A 15329-nucleotide genomic window follows, 5' to 3' on the forward strand; every position below is an offset into this window, starting at 1 on the left:
TTTAGCTGCAGAGAAGTTTGTAGAACCTGATACCCGTATGTAAAAATTAAAAAGAATTTTGACGTACAAGCAATAGAAATTTCTAGAAGGAAAGGGAATAAGTTGCTTGTTGTTTTTTAAAAACTGGGGGAAAAATTGACTCTTATACTTTCACTGTATGTCCTTTCGTACTATTTAAATTTTTCACCACAAAGATGTGACTCTGAAAATAAACATTTCTTTCATTCATTCCGAAAATTCTTATTTAGCACCTATAATGTGACAGCACTATTCAAGGAGCAGTAAATATATCACATCATGGGAAGTCCACGGCAGTGCTTTAGCTGACATCTTAAAGGAACGAAACAAGTTATTTAAAAATAGGGCACAGAAATAATAAAGCTGGTTGGGAGGGCTACGGAAGTGGGGATCACTGCTTCATGTGGCAGGTATGAAGACCCCTCTGAGGTGACATTTAAGCAGAGCCTGGAAGGAGGTGAGGAAGCAAGCTAACTATGTCTGTGCTGAAGGGAAAAAGAGTTCAGGTCAAGGGGACAGCAAATGCAAGGGCCCTGAAGCAAGAGTGTGCTGTCCAAGGAACAGCCAAGGAGCAAGTGGCTAGAGTAAAATGAGGAAAAAGAAACAGAAAAATAGCTGCAGTCAGATCGTGCAGGTTACTGTTGAGGATACTGGTGCTTATTTTGGGTGAGATGCAAAGATAGTGGCGGGAGAGAGACAACCTCTTTGTCCATCTTTTTATGATGACAGAACATAACTGTTACTGAAGATAGACTATAGGGGGCAATGACAAGTGTAGGGAGGCTGGTTAAAAGACCATTGCAAAAATCCAGGCTAGAGATTATGGTGGCTCAGACCAGTATGACAACAGCAAAGAGGTGAAAAGTGGTCACATCCTAGATGAATTTTGAAGATGGTGCTGAGCAAACTTGACAGTAGATGGGATGATAAAGCAAGAGAAAAACAGGAAGGCATCAAGGATGTTCCAAGGATTGTGGCTTGAGCAATTGAAGGATGGAATCACCACTCGTTAAGATGGGGAAGACTACAGGAAGGCAGGTTGGTGGGGGATGATCAAACACAGTAAGTGCAAATTCCCTGTATGTGTCCAAGAAAACACCTTGCGCAGGTGTTTGTGTCTGGAGTTCTGGGGGAAAGCCCTGGTCGGGTGCAGACTGGGGGAGTCTACATATAGATGACACCTAAAGCCACATGAGATCACCTGAGCAGTGAGTATAGATGGACAAGAGTCCTAGTGGTCCTCTGTTTAGACCAGAAAGATAAAGAGGAACCAGAAGAAGGAGTACAAAAGGACAACAGGAAGAGTACAAAAGGTCAGAGAGTGTGGTGTCCTGAAGCTTTATAAAGAAAGTGGATCAAAAAGAAGAGTATGCTCACCTGTGCAAACCTGGGCTCTCTGGTGGGCCAGGAGAGATGAGAATGAGAAATGACTAGTGCACCAAGCAGCATGAAAACCTGCGTGGCACTGTCCCAGAGAGGGGAGACAGTGTGAGAGGCAGCATAACAGCCCCCCGAGAGATCCACGTTCTCATCCCGGAAACCTCCAAATAGGTTTCCTCAAATGACTAATGGGACTTTGCAGCTATAATGTCAAATGTCTTGGATTACCTGTTGAGCCCAATGTAATCTCACAAGTTCTTCAGAGGGGAAGAGGGAGGCAGAAAACTTGGTCAGACACAGGACCTAAGACAGAGGGGGGTGTTGCAACCCACTGCTGCTGCTGTGAAGATGGAGGACAGGGAACAGCCCTGGGCTGACAGTCAGCAAGAAAACTAGCTGCAGGCCCTGCACTGCCAAGAAAGCAATTCTGCCAACAACAGGAGGGGTTTCTGCCTCAGGGACTCCAGGAGAACCCTGTTGACACCTGATGTTGGCCCAAGAAGACGGGTGTCAGACTTCTAACACACAGACTGTAAAACCAATCGTGTTCTTTGACCTTCCAAACTTGTGGTGATCTGTTATGGGGTCAATAGAAAACTAATACAGAGCCTAACTAGAGTGAATTAAAAATAAAATGGGTGAAGAAGAATAGGTGCTTTTGAGGAGTTCTAATGGGATTGCAGAAATGGAAAAAAAAAAAAAAAAAACGGAGGGTTCGCCATAGGATTTTTCTTTCTGGTAGCAATTACAGTAGCTTTGTAAGTTGATGAGAATGATCCAGCCAGAAGTAGAAACTGATGATGTTCCCAGAGAGGAAACCACTGTGGGTGGAGATGTGGCTTTGGAGGAGGGCAGCACAGACCATCCATTCGGAGAGCCGACTAAACCAGGGCAGGCACTTTAGCAGACCCATGAGTGGAGACTGAGAGCACACCTTCCCCACCAAACAGGAAATGTGGTCTTCACTAGCAAAGGAGGGAGGGGAGTGCTGGGGGTCTGAGAGGACAGAAGGTGTAAATAGACTGCCTGAGCCACAAGTATTTCAAGGAATTTGTCACATTTTATGATTATCCACCTCTCCATGTCAAAACAAAGAGAAACACTTTCAAAAGGAGGTCCAAGGCACCCAACATAAATCATCTTCAATCCAGGCATAAGGACTAGAAAGACGATGAAGAAGAGGAAAGTGACAATAAAGTCTCTCCAGTGAAAGCATTTCATTTAGCATCATGAGTGAGTAGAAGGAGCAATCAAGCAGCACAGGATTAATGGGGTTATTGTGTCAAATTTTTATGTTTTGTCTGATAACACTTTTAATCCAATAGCCCAGAGTTTCATTTCAAGAAAATGGATGATATTCAGCTTCAGCTTCTACTTAAGCCAAATACTGATTTTTACACTCAGCCATTTTGTCAAAATAAGTATTCAGTGCCTCCCTGAACAGAGCATATACACAATTAGCTGATGCCAAAAAGTTCACAAGGGACTAAGAGAATTACAGACTATGAGCCGTGGGAGGGCTATTGGAGACAGCCTCGTTCATCTTACAGATGAGGAAACTGAGTCTTGGGAAGGTGCAAGGCGCTTCTGGCTAGCACAGTTACTGTATAACAGACAGGAAAATTAAGAGCACCAGATGTCCAGGCCAATGTGCTCCCCATCACTTTTCACCTGTATTGATATTCAATTTCTTTCCTGCTAAAAAATCATCTTAAGTGTCTCTAATAAAAGCAGGTGCCATGGTCCCCAAAGCAGCCCTCAAAGGCCAATGGTGATTTGCACCTATTGACACGTGGCAATCAATTCCTTTTCTTGCCCATTTGATGTCCATTGAGGTCACTGAAACTTCACCTCTCTATGACTGAAAACAGAGGAAGCAAAGCATTGTAGTCACAATCCCAAATTCCAAGCAGAGACCCATGTGTAAAGCTAAAAATACTGAATTTCAAAGACTTTGGCATAAAAGAGCCTCTAAACCCTAAAGAGACATTATGCAGAAATCCCCTGAGTAACTCAAGAGAATAAAAATGTTGGGGAGGGGCCAGAGGGAGAGAGGTTGTGGAATCACAGAACCCCTCCATCACCTGTCTGTAAGTGGAGTTATGACAAGCCTGTCAGTGCAGCCTAGAAATTCATTCTGGTATATGAAAGCTACATCTGTGATGTGGATCATCATCTTGTCAGAATCTTCGTTAAAATAAAATCTGCACTGTTTCAGCCACTCAAAGTCTGTAGGGCTCTTGATATGCATGTGACACTGAAATGCAAAAGATATATGTTAAAGCTGAGATGAGAACCACTCATTAAATATGCACATTAGCATTTATGTAGATTATAATGGGATGCAAATGGAACTCAGAGACTACCCAACTGGTTTGGTGATGCCAACTACATCACCATCCGATCCATTCATCTACTGATCACAGAAGGGACACTTTAGAAGATACAGGAATAGAAAAATTCAAGAGAAATTCCTAATTGAGCCCACCAATTTAAAGAGCAGCACATATTTTAATAGTAAGATAATTCACTTCTCAAGTTGCACCCTTAAATGCCCCAGCCCTAATCATAAAAAGTACAATCTACGAAAAACATATTTTGGCATACAAAGACAGATGAAACACTCTCATTAGGAAAAAGGCATCTCTTATGATTATGACAAAATACACTTTGGGGTTTTTTTAATCCATTCATTATTTTTCCTTAAGATTTGCAGCAGGCCAAAATGTCTAACTTCTAAATGGCAGGTTATTGCCCAGCAATGCTTTTTGCCTGAAATTTTTAACCAAAATTTTAAGCTCTTTTCATCATTTTTCTTTGACAAATAATAAATCTAAAATTATCTGGAGCCCTTTATTTCTTAGAGAGGCAAACAGTGTGCTTACCTGTTAAGAGAGGAGATTAGACCTCAGCAGCCTGAAAGAGCTGCTCTTCTTCTCAGCACATCAGAACCAATCTTTTATGATCTTTTTTACGTAATGGGGTAAGACACGATCCAGCAAATTATTATGAAAATAAGAGCTTCTTGCCTCTTATCTAATGTTCTATTTTAGAGTAGAGGACAAATTTCATTTCTTTTCATACTTTCTGTTTTCTATAGCCTCTAAACTCTGTTCCCTCTTTACAGGCAAAAATCTGCATGACACCTGAATGTCACCAACCCACATTAGGAAAGGCCATTTGCAATCAATGATATAAAATCTAGCAAAACAAGTTAAAGATAGGATTTATCAAAAGCCTTTGGAAAAGCACAAAGCCACTCCACTAGCAGTGTTATTTATTTTTCTCTAACAAGAAACTGGTAATCCTTAACTACTAACTAACAGGTGCACAGGACAAATGAAAGCTTTTTCAAGATACTACATGGCAGCTTGGTGTTAAAAATGGTCACATAAAGAATTTTAAAGATAAGGTCTAATTGCTCAATAACATCTTAGCAGAAATCATCAAAAAGTGACTGAAATCTCAGTTAAAAACTGAAAAAGAAAATCTGACAATGTCTCATCATGAAGATGATTCTGCCTCAATCTAATCTTTTCTTTGAATTCACTCAAACCAATTCCAGTGGGTAAACACAGATAGTACCTAGTATCTGCTCTTCTATATATGCCATAGCATTTATAAAGCATTTACCAGGTTATCGAAGATATCCCTTTGGTGCACATGAATAGTAATCAAAGTCTCATATTTGACCCGTTCCATGGAACTCAGATCTTTTGTTGTGATGCCTATCAATGTGTTCAATAGCTCCAGAAAAGACTGATTGGTTTTCTGCATGATTTTTTTATCATATTTGGCATTTCTGAGGGCTTCTTCTGAATCCCGTGTCCATATCATTTGAATTCCCAATAATCCAACCTTATGGAAACAAAAAAGGCTTTATAATGTGTATGGCATATTAATTTATTTAAATAGAAATTACAATACAGTAAATAATTGTGATTATTATGCAAATTTAAGGCCATCCTTGATTACATCAACTTGGTTCATTATTTGGAAACCTATAGAAATTCTACTCATACTGTACCTACATACAACATGTGTCCACAATTTTTCCCTTGTAATATTAAATCATTTACTCTTAAAGACATGTTTCTGTGTTAGATAGACTTTAAGTTACTGGAAGGGAAAGAATATGTCTTCAACCTGTTTTCCTCAAACAAACACAAGATTTACACCTGGTAGATACTCACAAAATCTTTTATTGATCATAATGGCTAAGAAAACATCACTTTCTGTATCCTAATGCTAAAATATATTTCTCATCCTCTGGCAAAGCATACACTCAGTACTTCTTTATGATTTATTTAGTAAAGGGATTCAGCAGGAAAAGAACCTTTTAAGTTAAAGAAAATATAAAGAAAACATATATATTTATATATAAAACACACACACACACACACATATATATACACACACACACACACACACACACACTATTTGGTTACATATATATGTATATATGTATATGTATATAATCAAATTATCTGTAGCTGAAACCTTTAAGCGTGTCTATAGTAAATCCTTATGAAAATCTTAATTCTGGTCCAGACTTAAATTATAGCTAGTTGTGTAGCTTACAACAGACAATGTATGAGATCTAAAATGACTATTTTGTAGAAAATACTTTCCAGTTTCAATACACTGACCTGAGCAGGGAAGGAAGAAAGAAATTCAATCAGCTGGAAACCTGTTTCTTGAATATTTGCAGCTGCCTGGCGAATCACAAGATGTAATGAGGACTGAGACTCCTCCAAGAGAGAATTAAGCCAAATTTCCACATTACCCTCTGCCATCACAGGTTTATCCAATTCAATAGTCTCACCCTCTCGAGAGGAGATTGACAGAATGCGATCATAGATCTATGGCAGAAGCCAAAAAAAAAACAGGCATATTCACATAAAGAATGAATTCCTCCACTGCCCTCTTGTCAATGTTATCCATCCCAAAGGAAGTTGAGCTATAGATTATAAAATAAAAAGCAAAATATGATATAAAATCAATTTCAAACTGACATAAAGAAGTTGCCCATGAAATCTAAAAGGGAATACTAAAATACTAAATCAATTCCAAATAGTCTATCTTGAGGGGGGAAAGCTTGTTTTCTAAGACAAGTACTCAATACAAAGGTGATGATCAAGAAAAAGTCTTGTTTCCCCAAATGAAATACTATAAGAGCCTGTCATCCACATCACAAGCTTACCAAGATGACACGAGTAATGACCAGGTCACTATGATCAATGCAAACACCTTACCAGGCAAGTCCAATTCTGTAGTAAATGCTGTGCTCCTTACAGGAGCTCCTGGTGGCACATAACATTTTCTAACTCAAGCCCAGCTCCTCATCTGGTCCTCTCACCTCAGTTTCCATGCAGCATGGCCTCATGAGAATAGCACACTACCTACTAAATACAGGTTCAAATGGTGCTTTGCCATTCATTAACCACACAATGGTGGAGGACACATCTGAGACTAAATTTCCTGCTTCTAACTAATCAATTAAACACCATGCCTGTCCTGCTTCCCTACCCACTTCACAGGCTGTTCATGACAAGTAAATAAAATAAAGCAAACTATCGACTAAATACAAATGCTTGTTGCCACTATTGTTCTTTTGTAAGTGGAATATTGGTCCCTTGGGCTCCAATGTAGGACTGTATTAATGAACCCCCCTTAGTTATAGATAGACACGGTCTATCTTCTGCTAAGACTGAAGTTCCACAGCCTGTCACTTACATGGTCCCTTTCCAAGTCCTGAATATAAATTTATATTTACAATTTTACAAGAGTTAGGACCCACAAAAACAGGACCTGCCCCTGGTTGCAGAAACATTATGGTAAAAACAAATGGCCAAAAAAGCAATGCTATTTATTTTAAGTAATTGCTATGAACAGTGGCTAAAAATGAGGTTTAATTTATCCTTACTGCACAATGAGACAGTGAGATGCTTCACTCTAGAACATGAAGTCCTAGTGCAGAAGGATTTGAGCAAAAACATCAGTGAGAAATTCCTGTAATTCAGTCACTCTTATAATGCACACATCCAGGGTATCTACAAGAAACAATGATTTTAGGGATGCCTGGGTGGCTCAGTGATTGAGTCTTTGACTCAGGTCATGTTCCTGGGGTCCAGGTATCAAGTCCCACATTAAGCTCCCCAAAATGAGCCTGTTTCTCCCTCTGCCTGTGTCTCTGCCTCTGTGTCTCTCTCATGAATAAGTAAAATCTTTAAAAAAAAGAAAAAAAAGAAAAGAAACGGTGATTTTAAACCACTAAGTCTGTACTGTCCTCCCTTCACTTCTATCTGCCCTCCTTTGTCAGAGCTTTGTTGTAGCAGCTCAGCCTTTTCCATCCTGACTGTGCAATCACTTCTGACACTGGTTTCCATGCCCCCTCCTTCTAGTCTTCCTCCAATACTGAGCCAGAGAATCTTTCTGAGACACAAATCAGGTCACTTCCCTGTGTAAAAACCTCCCATACCTTCTGTCACAAGTAGAATTCTGTAGCGTGATGTACTTGGCCTTTTGGCACATGTCTCCTTCTCCCCCTTTTCCCTATGCTCACCACTGCCTATTAAATGCATAGCCCCAAAATACATTTTGCAGTCTTAAGCCCCAGGACCTGTGAATGGGACCTTACTTGGAAACAGGGTCTTTGTAGATGTCATTAAGATGAAGCTGGACCCTAATCCAGAAACTGGTGTTTTTATAAGAAGGCAATTTAGACACACAGGAAGAACATATGAAGACAAAAGCAGATATCAAAGTCACACGTGTATAAGCCAAGCAATATCCCCAGTTGCCAACTGCCCCAGAACCTCAGAGAGAAGTATGAAATAAATTCTCCTTCAGTAGGACCCAACCTTGCCAACATCTTAGTTCAGACTTCCAGCCTCCAGAACTGTGAGAGAATGAATTTCTGCTGTCAATCCAGAGCAACCCTAGCAAATCAATATCCCCCACCCACACTTCTGACAACTGGCTGCCCACATCTTGAGACCCTGGTGCCTCTCTTCCTTCTGAGCGTGCCCCACTTCTCCACCTGCCTGGCTGTGTTCCACCTAGCTTCAAAACATCAGTTCAAGGACCATGTTCTGTGCCTGAAGCCTTCCCTGATAGCATCTCCATGCACTTCATGCATAATACAAGCACAGCAAATCAGTAATTATTAACTTTAATTGTCAAATTTCAGATGAGTGCTGTGCTGCATTAAAAAATGACTTCAGTATGGATCATGATAAAGTCTTCCTTGGAACCAGGACTAGCACCACACCTGGCACATACCCAGGGGCGGGAACTTATAAATCCCTGGCTTTTGACTGCTTGTGATGCAGAGGCCCACTACTGCACCAACTGCACTCTAGACAGACCCCACCAGAGCATGGTCCCCTGAGGGGTGGTGTTCTTGTGTCACGCACGCCATGGGGCACATGGCAGTTGCTCAACAAGTGCAGACCGCATGCTCGGATGAATACATGAACAGCACTCAGGGTCTACAGGAAGCCCTGGGGGACGACTGAACACATTCAAATAGAAGGGTCACTCTCAGGGAACTGGCTCAAGGGTTGAATTGGGCAGCAGCTCCTGGCAGCTGTGCAAATGGAGCCATCCCCGCATAGAATGGGCTTCTCTTGGGTCCCCCACAAGTCCACAAGTCTAGAAACTTGTTGGAGGCATTTTAAAAGAAAGGTTTTGATCAAGCATGATGAGAAACAGGGAAGACGATCATGCCAGAAACTTCTGACACTTGACTCCAACAATCAAGTCATAGAGGCAATTCTGATGAGTGAAGGCACTCTTTCCTGAACAACTGGTTTCTTTGGTTTGTCAAATTTCTAAACAGCTAACTTGGCACGCAAAGCCATGAATGCCACTGACGATGCATTTCTAATCATCTTTAAACTATTTGTTATTCAAGTTTACACTTTGGATATTAAGAAATCACACAATCCTGAAGGCAAAATGGGCTCAGAAGCATTTTTTTAATCACTGGCTGCCAGTGAACAGACAGGGAAAGTAACCCTTTGTAAACACCTGAGAACTACTTCATAAAGACAATGCAGGATTAAGAGATGGCAACTGCTGGCCAGCAGTTAGAATCAGGCAAACCTTTTCGTGGAACTTGACAGTTTTGATGTTGTCAAACACATTCACCAGATGGGCTTGTATCGTGTGTGTGTCTGATGCCTGCCCCAGAATCTCCAGGAGTGCCGGGTCTGACACAAAGAAAAACCGGGGAAAGCAAAGTCGTTTTTTCTCCAAGTATCTAAGTGGGGAGAAGAAAAGACAACCTTTACTGGGGCACCTGGGTGGTTCAGCGGTTGAGCGTCTGCTTTCAGCGTCTGCTCCCGGGCAGGGGGTCCTGGGATCGAGTCCCACATCGGGCTCCCCGCAGGGAACCTGTTTCTCCCTCTGCCTGTGTCTCTGCCTCTCCCTCTGTGTGTCTCATGAATGAATGAATAAATAAAATCTTAAAAAAAAAAAAAAAAAGACAAACTTTACAAACACACAAAGCAGGCCTTTCTATAAATAAATTTATCTGGATGGGGAAAGGGGGAAAAGATCTTGAAACAACCTAATTTCCCCACATACTGTTGTGCTTTTGTTTTGTTTTCTTACTGATCTTGCCAAGGAGCATTCCATATTCTGATGAAAACCAAAATTTTTTCCCAGGATTGGTAGGAGAATTTCTTCATTTTTCATTAGTGTAATGTATACATCTGACTTCATCTGCAAAATCTGGTACTTTCTTTGTGAAGGACAGAAACAATTACACACAGGGAGTTTTGGGTGTTCTGGTTTTGCTTGCAAGCTTGGCACCGTGACAGCGAAAGGCTACATATCATTCTTGGAATTGTATCCTGAAGAATGCAGCGAATCCATCATTGAAGCCGAAGCAAAATCCAGCTCTGAATAACCTGTGTGGAAGGGCTCTCGTACTGCTCTCTGCTCCAAGAATTACTGAAACCCAGCAATGTTCCCATCACTGCCCTGCTTTCAACTGTGCTTTTGCATCTAAATTTGTTTATTTTGTGATTCCTTATGTTATGGATATATTTTTTCTGTTATTTTCAGATCAATTCCTCTGTAACTTCATTTTCTTGCATACTTCAATACAAATATTGCAGTTTTCATTGCATTTTCTTTTTTAAATCATATCAGAAATCCTTTTAAAACTTTCTCTTCTTTTTAAATTTCTATTCCTTCCTTGTCATGTATATTACTGTTTGTTTCCTATGTAAAATTATGGCGGAAATAGTCTCACTGCATAGAGGCAGATTCTCTTCATAGGAAGGTAGAGTTTCTACAGTCTTACTTTTATGCTCACAGTGTTTTATGTTGTTTGTTTTAGCTTTCTACTTTCCTTATTCTACACAGGCCAATTTCATTTTAAATATCCCAATCCATCTTATTCATAGAAGCTTGATCTTTACTCTTTATTGAAAATAGAGAATTTCTTATTCCTTATTCTTATTAAGAATAAAAATTCTCACCAGCCCCCCCCCTTACCTGTTGCCCTGTCACAGTCTGATTCTTATGAGGAACCAGGTAAGGTTGTCCACCCGGTTAGACAAAGATGAAAGGAGGCGTGTGGAATGTGACAACCAAACCTCTGTGATAGAGTAGACAAAAGTTTATTTCTGACCTGTCTGAAGTCCCTTCCTTTTTTTTCTTCTCAAGTCCCTTCCTATTGATGCAGATCCTCATCAGCTGGGAAGAGAGTTATCTTCCATAAACATTAATACTCAAGTGTTGATATCAGGACTACACAGTTGGTCCCATAACCTCTCAGAAGCAGAATCAGAAGCCAAGAAAAGCTCAGTAAAAACTGTGGATAATTTCAGAGCAACTTTTTCCTCCAAGGAGTTATAAAATAATGTTGAAATGCCAAGTGATAAAGCATGGGAAAAAATGAAAAAGAAGAGAGGAAGGAGCATGTTTGTGTGCATGAGCAAGATCTATAGTGACAGGTGGGAGAGGAGGAAGTGAAGAAACATAACAAATCCAGCTGCAGGTAGACCACCAATATGACTCTTTAGCAAGTTTCTCAGGGGCAACTGAGTCCTGTGTGATGTCCCCGTGATTCGTGCCCCTCAGCCTTTTCAATGTGAAGAGCCCTGAGAGCATGGAATATTTCTATCCTTTTCCTCTTTCCCTCTGGCCTGAGGCTGGTGGGAGACTGGATGGCCATCAAGTCAGGTCTCCATTCAAGAACTTTAGAAGTGCTGCAACACAACTGGTTGTGCTAAATAATCATTAAAGTTAAAAAGGATGACACCTCATCAACCATTCGAGAACAAAAATCCTTTTGTCAAATGTCCTTCAATAGTCACTTGACTTCATTCAACAATTTTATAAAGCATATTAAATCATTCATAGTTTTTTTCTAAAAATTATTTTGGAGGATTTGCTTGCTAGTGGTTTTGTTGTACACTGGAAACTAATATAATGTTGTATGTCAATTATACTTCAATAAAAATAAATTATAAATGGAAGCATGTGTAGTTAACTGTTTTTACAATATTACTATTTAACATATTTCTGCTCACATGATTTAATCCTGACTAGCCAAAAGAAAAGAAAAATATCTCTTACTCTTGGAATTCACCCAGCCTCCACATACGTGTGTGTGTGTGTGTATACACTGAGAGATATATGAAGCTCCCATTTCTGTATAATCTTGACTACATGTGTACATTATTACATTGTTCATATCATTCTGACTCATATGATGAAATATTTTGCCTCTTCAGATGTTTGTCCAAGAAGGAAATCAGAAAAGTATGTGTACTAATTTCAAAAAGCAAGGGCTGGGGATCCCTGGGTGGCGCAGGAGTTTAGCGCCTGCCTTTGGCCCAGGGCGCGATCCTGGAGACCCAGGATCGAATCCCATGTCGGGCTCCCGGTGCATGGAGCCTGCTTCTCCCTCTGCCTATGTCTCTGCCTCTCTCTCTCTCTCTCTCTCTCTCTCTCTCTCTGTGTGTGTGTGTGTGTGTGTGTGACTATCATAAATAAAAAAATTTTTTTTTAATTAAAAGAAAAAAAAGCAAGGGTTGTATGAGAATGTTTGCAAGATCTGGTCCCAGTGATGGAAGAAGCTCTAAGTCCTATTCCAACATCATAACAAACCCAGCAAGGGCTTGCAGAAAATATGAGTCTATGAGTCGCCGAACTACCAGTCTTATCTGTACAACAACATCACACATGAACTAAGTTTTAGCAAAAGAAAATCAATGTGGTTAATGCTATTTAGTCCCTCTGGTCCTTTCATCTCTAGGATGCTAAGAGAGCCTCCATAGGGCCAGTTAACTTACCCAGTGAGAGATTTCTGGCACATTTCCAACTGGTCCAGCAAGTGTGGTAACAGCTGCCCCATGGTCTCATCTCCAACACAACACTGAACCACATTTGGCATTTCATGAGCCCGGGTCATAATCTTCACCCAAGATTTATCGATATTGGAAAAGCGCTTGGCTTCCTATAAGAACAAGATAACAGAGCACACTTGTACGCATTTGTGATCTCAAAGACAGAGCATCTCACATACCTTCCACTGAGGCCAGATTTCTGACCAGTCTGGATACCCCAATTATACATGCATGAATTGTCAGACATGTTCTCTTTCAATTCCTCTTCTGTACCATCCCACCTCCTTTCTTAAATGAGATATACCCATTTTGTTAACTAAAAAGAGACAGATACAGAAATGGAAATACAATATGAGACAGCTTGAGAGAGAAGAGCACTCCCAAGCTTTTTTGACAGTCATCGCTAAATAAAGTGAATTTTATGTTTTTTCAAGTTTTCTACTCTGAGCATTGAACTCTTTGCATATCTAGAAAACAAAATAAACAATTAAAAATAAGATACAAAATGTGGGGTACCTGGGCAGTGCAGTCAGTTAAGCAACTGCTTCTTGGTTCTGGCTCAGGTCAGGATCTCAGGGTTGTCAGAACAACCATGTTAGGCTCTGCATTCAGCATAGTCTGCTTAAGACTCCCTCTCCCTCTGCCCCTCCCCACCTGCACTCACTCTCTCTCTCTCAAATAAATAAATACACAATACAAAATTACAATATAACCCTATTATTGTGATTTTTAAAGATTTTATTTATTTGGGGATCCCTAGGTGGCTCAGCGGTTTGGCACCTGCCTTTGGTCCAGGGCGTGATCCTGACCCGGGATCAAGTCCCATGTCGGGCTCCCTGCATGGAGCCTGCTTCTCCCTCTGCCTGTGTCTCTGCCTCTCTCTCTCTCTCTCTCTGTCTATTATGAATAAATAAATAAGTAAATCTTTTTTTAAAAAAGTCTAAAATTCTTTTCAAAAAAAAAAAGATTTTATTTATTTATTCATGAGAGACACAGAGGGAGAGGCAGAGACATAGGCAGAGGGAGAAGCAGGCTCCCTGTGAGGAGCCTGATGTGGGACTCAATCCCAGGACCCTGGGATCATGACCTAAGCCAAAGGCAGATGCTCAACCACTGAGCCACCCAGGCATCCCAAATGAAATTTTTAAACATAGATTTTTTTTTCAGAAAAGAAAAGTGTAAAATGCATGGATTACTTTGAGAGAGTAGAAATAATTTTTGTTTTCTTTCCTAAGATTTTCTATAGTTTACCAATAAGCATGTACTCTCGAATATGAGAGCAAGACACCCCACCCAGTTCCTTCAATACCATATGTGAAAACTTTCCATTATTAAGTCCAATTTGGGATTCTCTTCCACCCAGAAAAAAGAAACACATGCCCAAATATAAAAGCAAAAATAAGTACTTAAAATTTCAGTATGTGGATACATTTCACCAGTAGGTGGAACATACATTGGCTAACAGATCTGTCCTCTATAATGAAACTGAAAACTCATCATGGCAAAAAGTAGGAAACCTAAGCAAAGAGAACACTCAACATAGTCGTGCTTCTAAAACTCAAGGATATCATTAAAACATTATAATTTTGCAAATGACTTAAGGTAATTAAATAAGAATCCTTGAGATTTGGTAAAAAAAAAGGTCTTTTACAAAAATTTCAAAATATGACACTCCATATTCCCATGAGATGATTAAACTTGATGAGAGAAATTTACTCCACAATCTTAAGAAGAGGGCCTTTTTGTTCTGGAGATTTTTCCTGCCTGTTTCCAGCCCTCAGTTTTCCATTACAGATATAATTGGTCTACTGTACAGCGTGGGTTGTTTTAAACTGTCGGTAGTAGAAGAACAAATTATCCTACCATTGTCGAGATAACAACTCCATAATTCTACGCTGTTCCAAACTCTACCTTCAAATTACCTGAAGAAGTATATCAATTATGCAGGCATTCATTCTTTGTTTTTTTAACCCTCTGTTTCCTACAAAACTTCAGAGTTCTATAGCATTCACACCCCTTCTTCTCCTCAATTGCTCTCTTGAAAAACAGTTCAACAGCAACAACAAAAAGTTTGGGGAGGGTGTGGCTCAATAAAAGTTGAGATATTATCACATTTTTAAAGGAATTATTAGTTATTAGATAATTCTATAAGTTAAAACCCTGATAATACCAGAAGGAAATTCTCAAACCTTGGGAAGCTGCTTGGCAATATCTCCTCCCACAAAGACAGCTTCTAGGTAAATCCACAAGTTCTGCACCATCATCCAGTTCTCAATGATGTCTGTTGAGTTGGATAGGCACTGTACCCACTTTTGAATTTGGGCTTTGAATGGCACATTGTACCTAAAATGAAAAATAGGTTCAGCATTTTGGGGGATCTTTGATGTTTTCTTTTCATTGTTGTTGTTTTCAAACTAGAAGATTTTTTTATCTAAATTTTTACCTATTTCTTTACAAATCTGATTATGTTGTTGGCTTTGTTTCTTTTAAGTTTTATTTATTTAAGTAATCTCTATACCCACCATGGTGCTTGAACTCACAACCCTGAGATCAAGCGTTGCA

The 15329-nt window shown here is 39.9% G+C and overlaps 1 protein-coding gene across 1 annotated transcript in view; it reads right to left on the minus strand.

Annotated features, from left to right (window-relative positions):
• The window catches only part of DNAH5 (dynein axonemal heavy chain 5), a 213886-nt gene that overhangs the window by 132581 nt on the left and 65976 nt on the right, over positions 1–15329 (minus strand). Inside the window, exons 30-35 of the mRNA XM_041731659.1 lie at positions 14957–15110; positions 12714–12877; positions 9508–9664; positions 6048–6260; positions 5032–5256; positions 3483–3655 (exon numbers count right to left, since the gene is read on the minus strand). Coding sequence (XP_041587593.1) covers positions 3483–3655; positions 5032–5256; positions 6048–6260; positions 9508–9664; positions 12714–12877; positions 14957–15110 — 1086 coding nt within the window. The remainder of the gene's footprint in view (positions 1–3482; positions 3656–5031; positions 5257–6047; positions 6261–9507; positions 9665–12713; positions 12878–14956; positions 15111–15329) is intronic.

The sequence above is a fragment of the Vulpes lagopus genome, chromosome 17 (assembly GCF_018345385.1).
Source record: "Vulpes lagopus strain Blue_001 chromosome 17, ASM1834538v1, whole genome shotgun sequence".
Lineage (NCBI taxonomy): Eukaryota > Metazoa > Chordata > Mammalia > Carnivora > Canidae > Vulpes > Vulpes lagopus.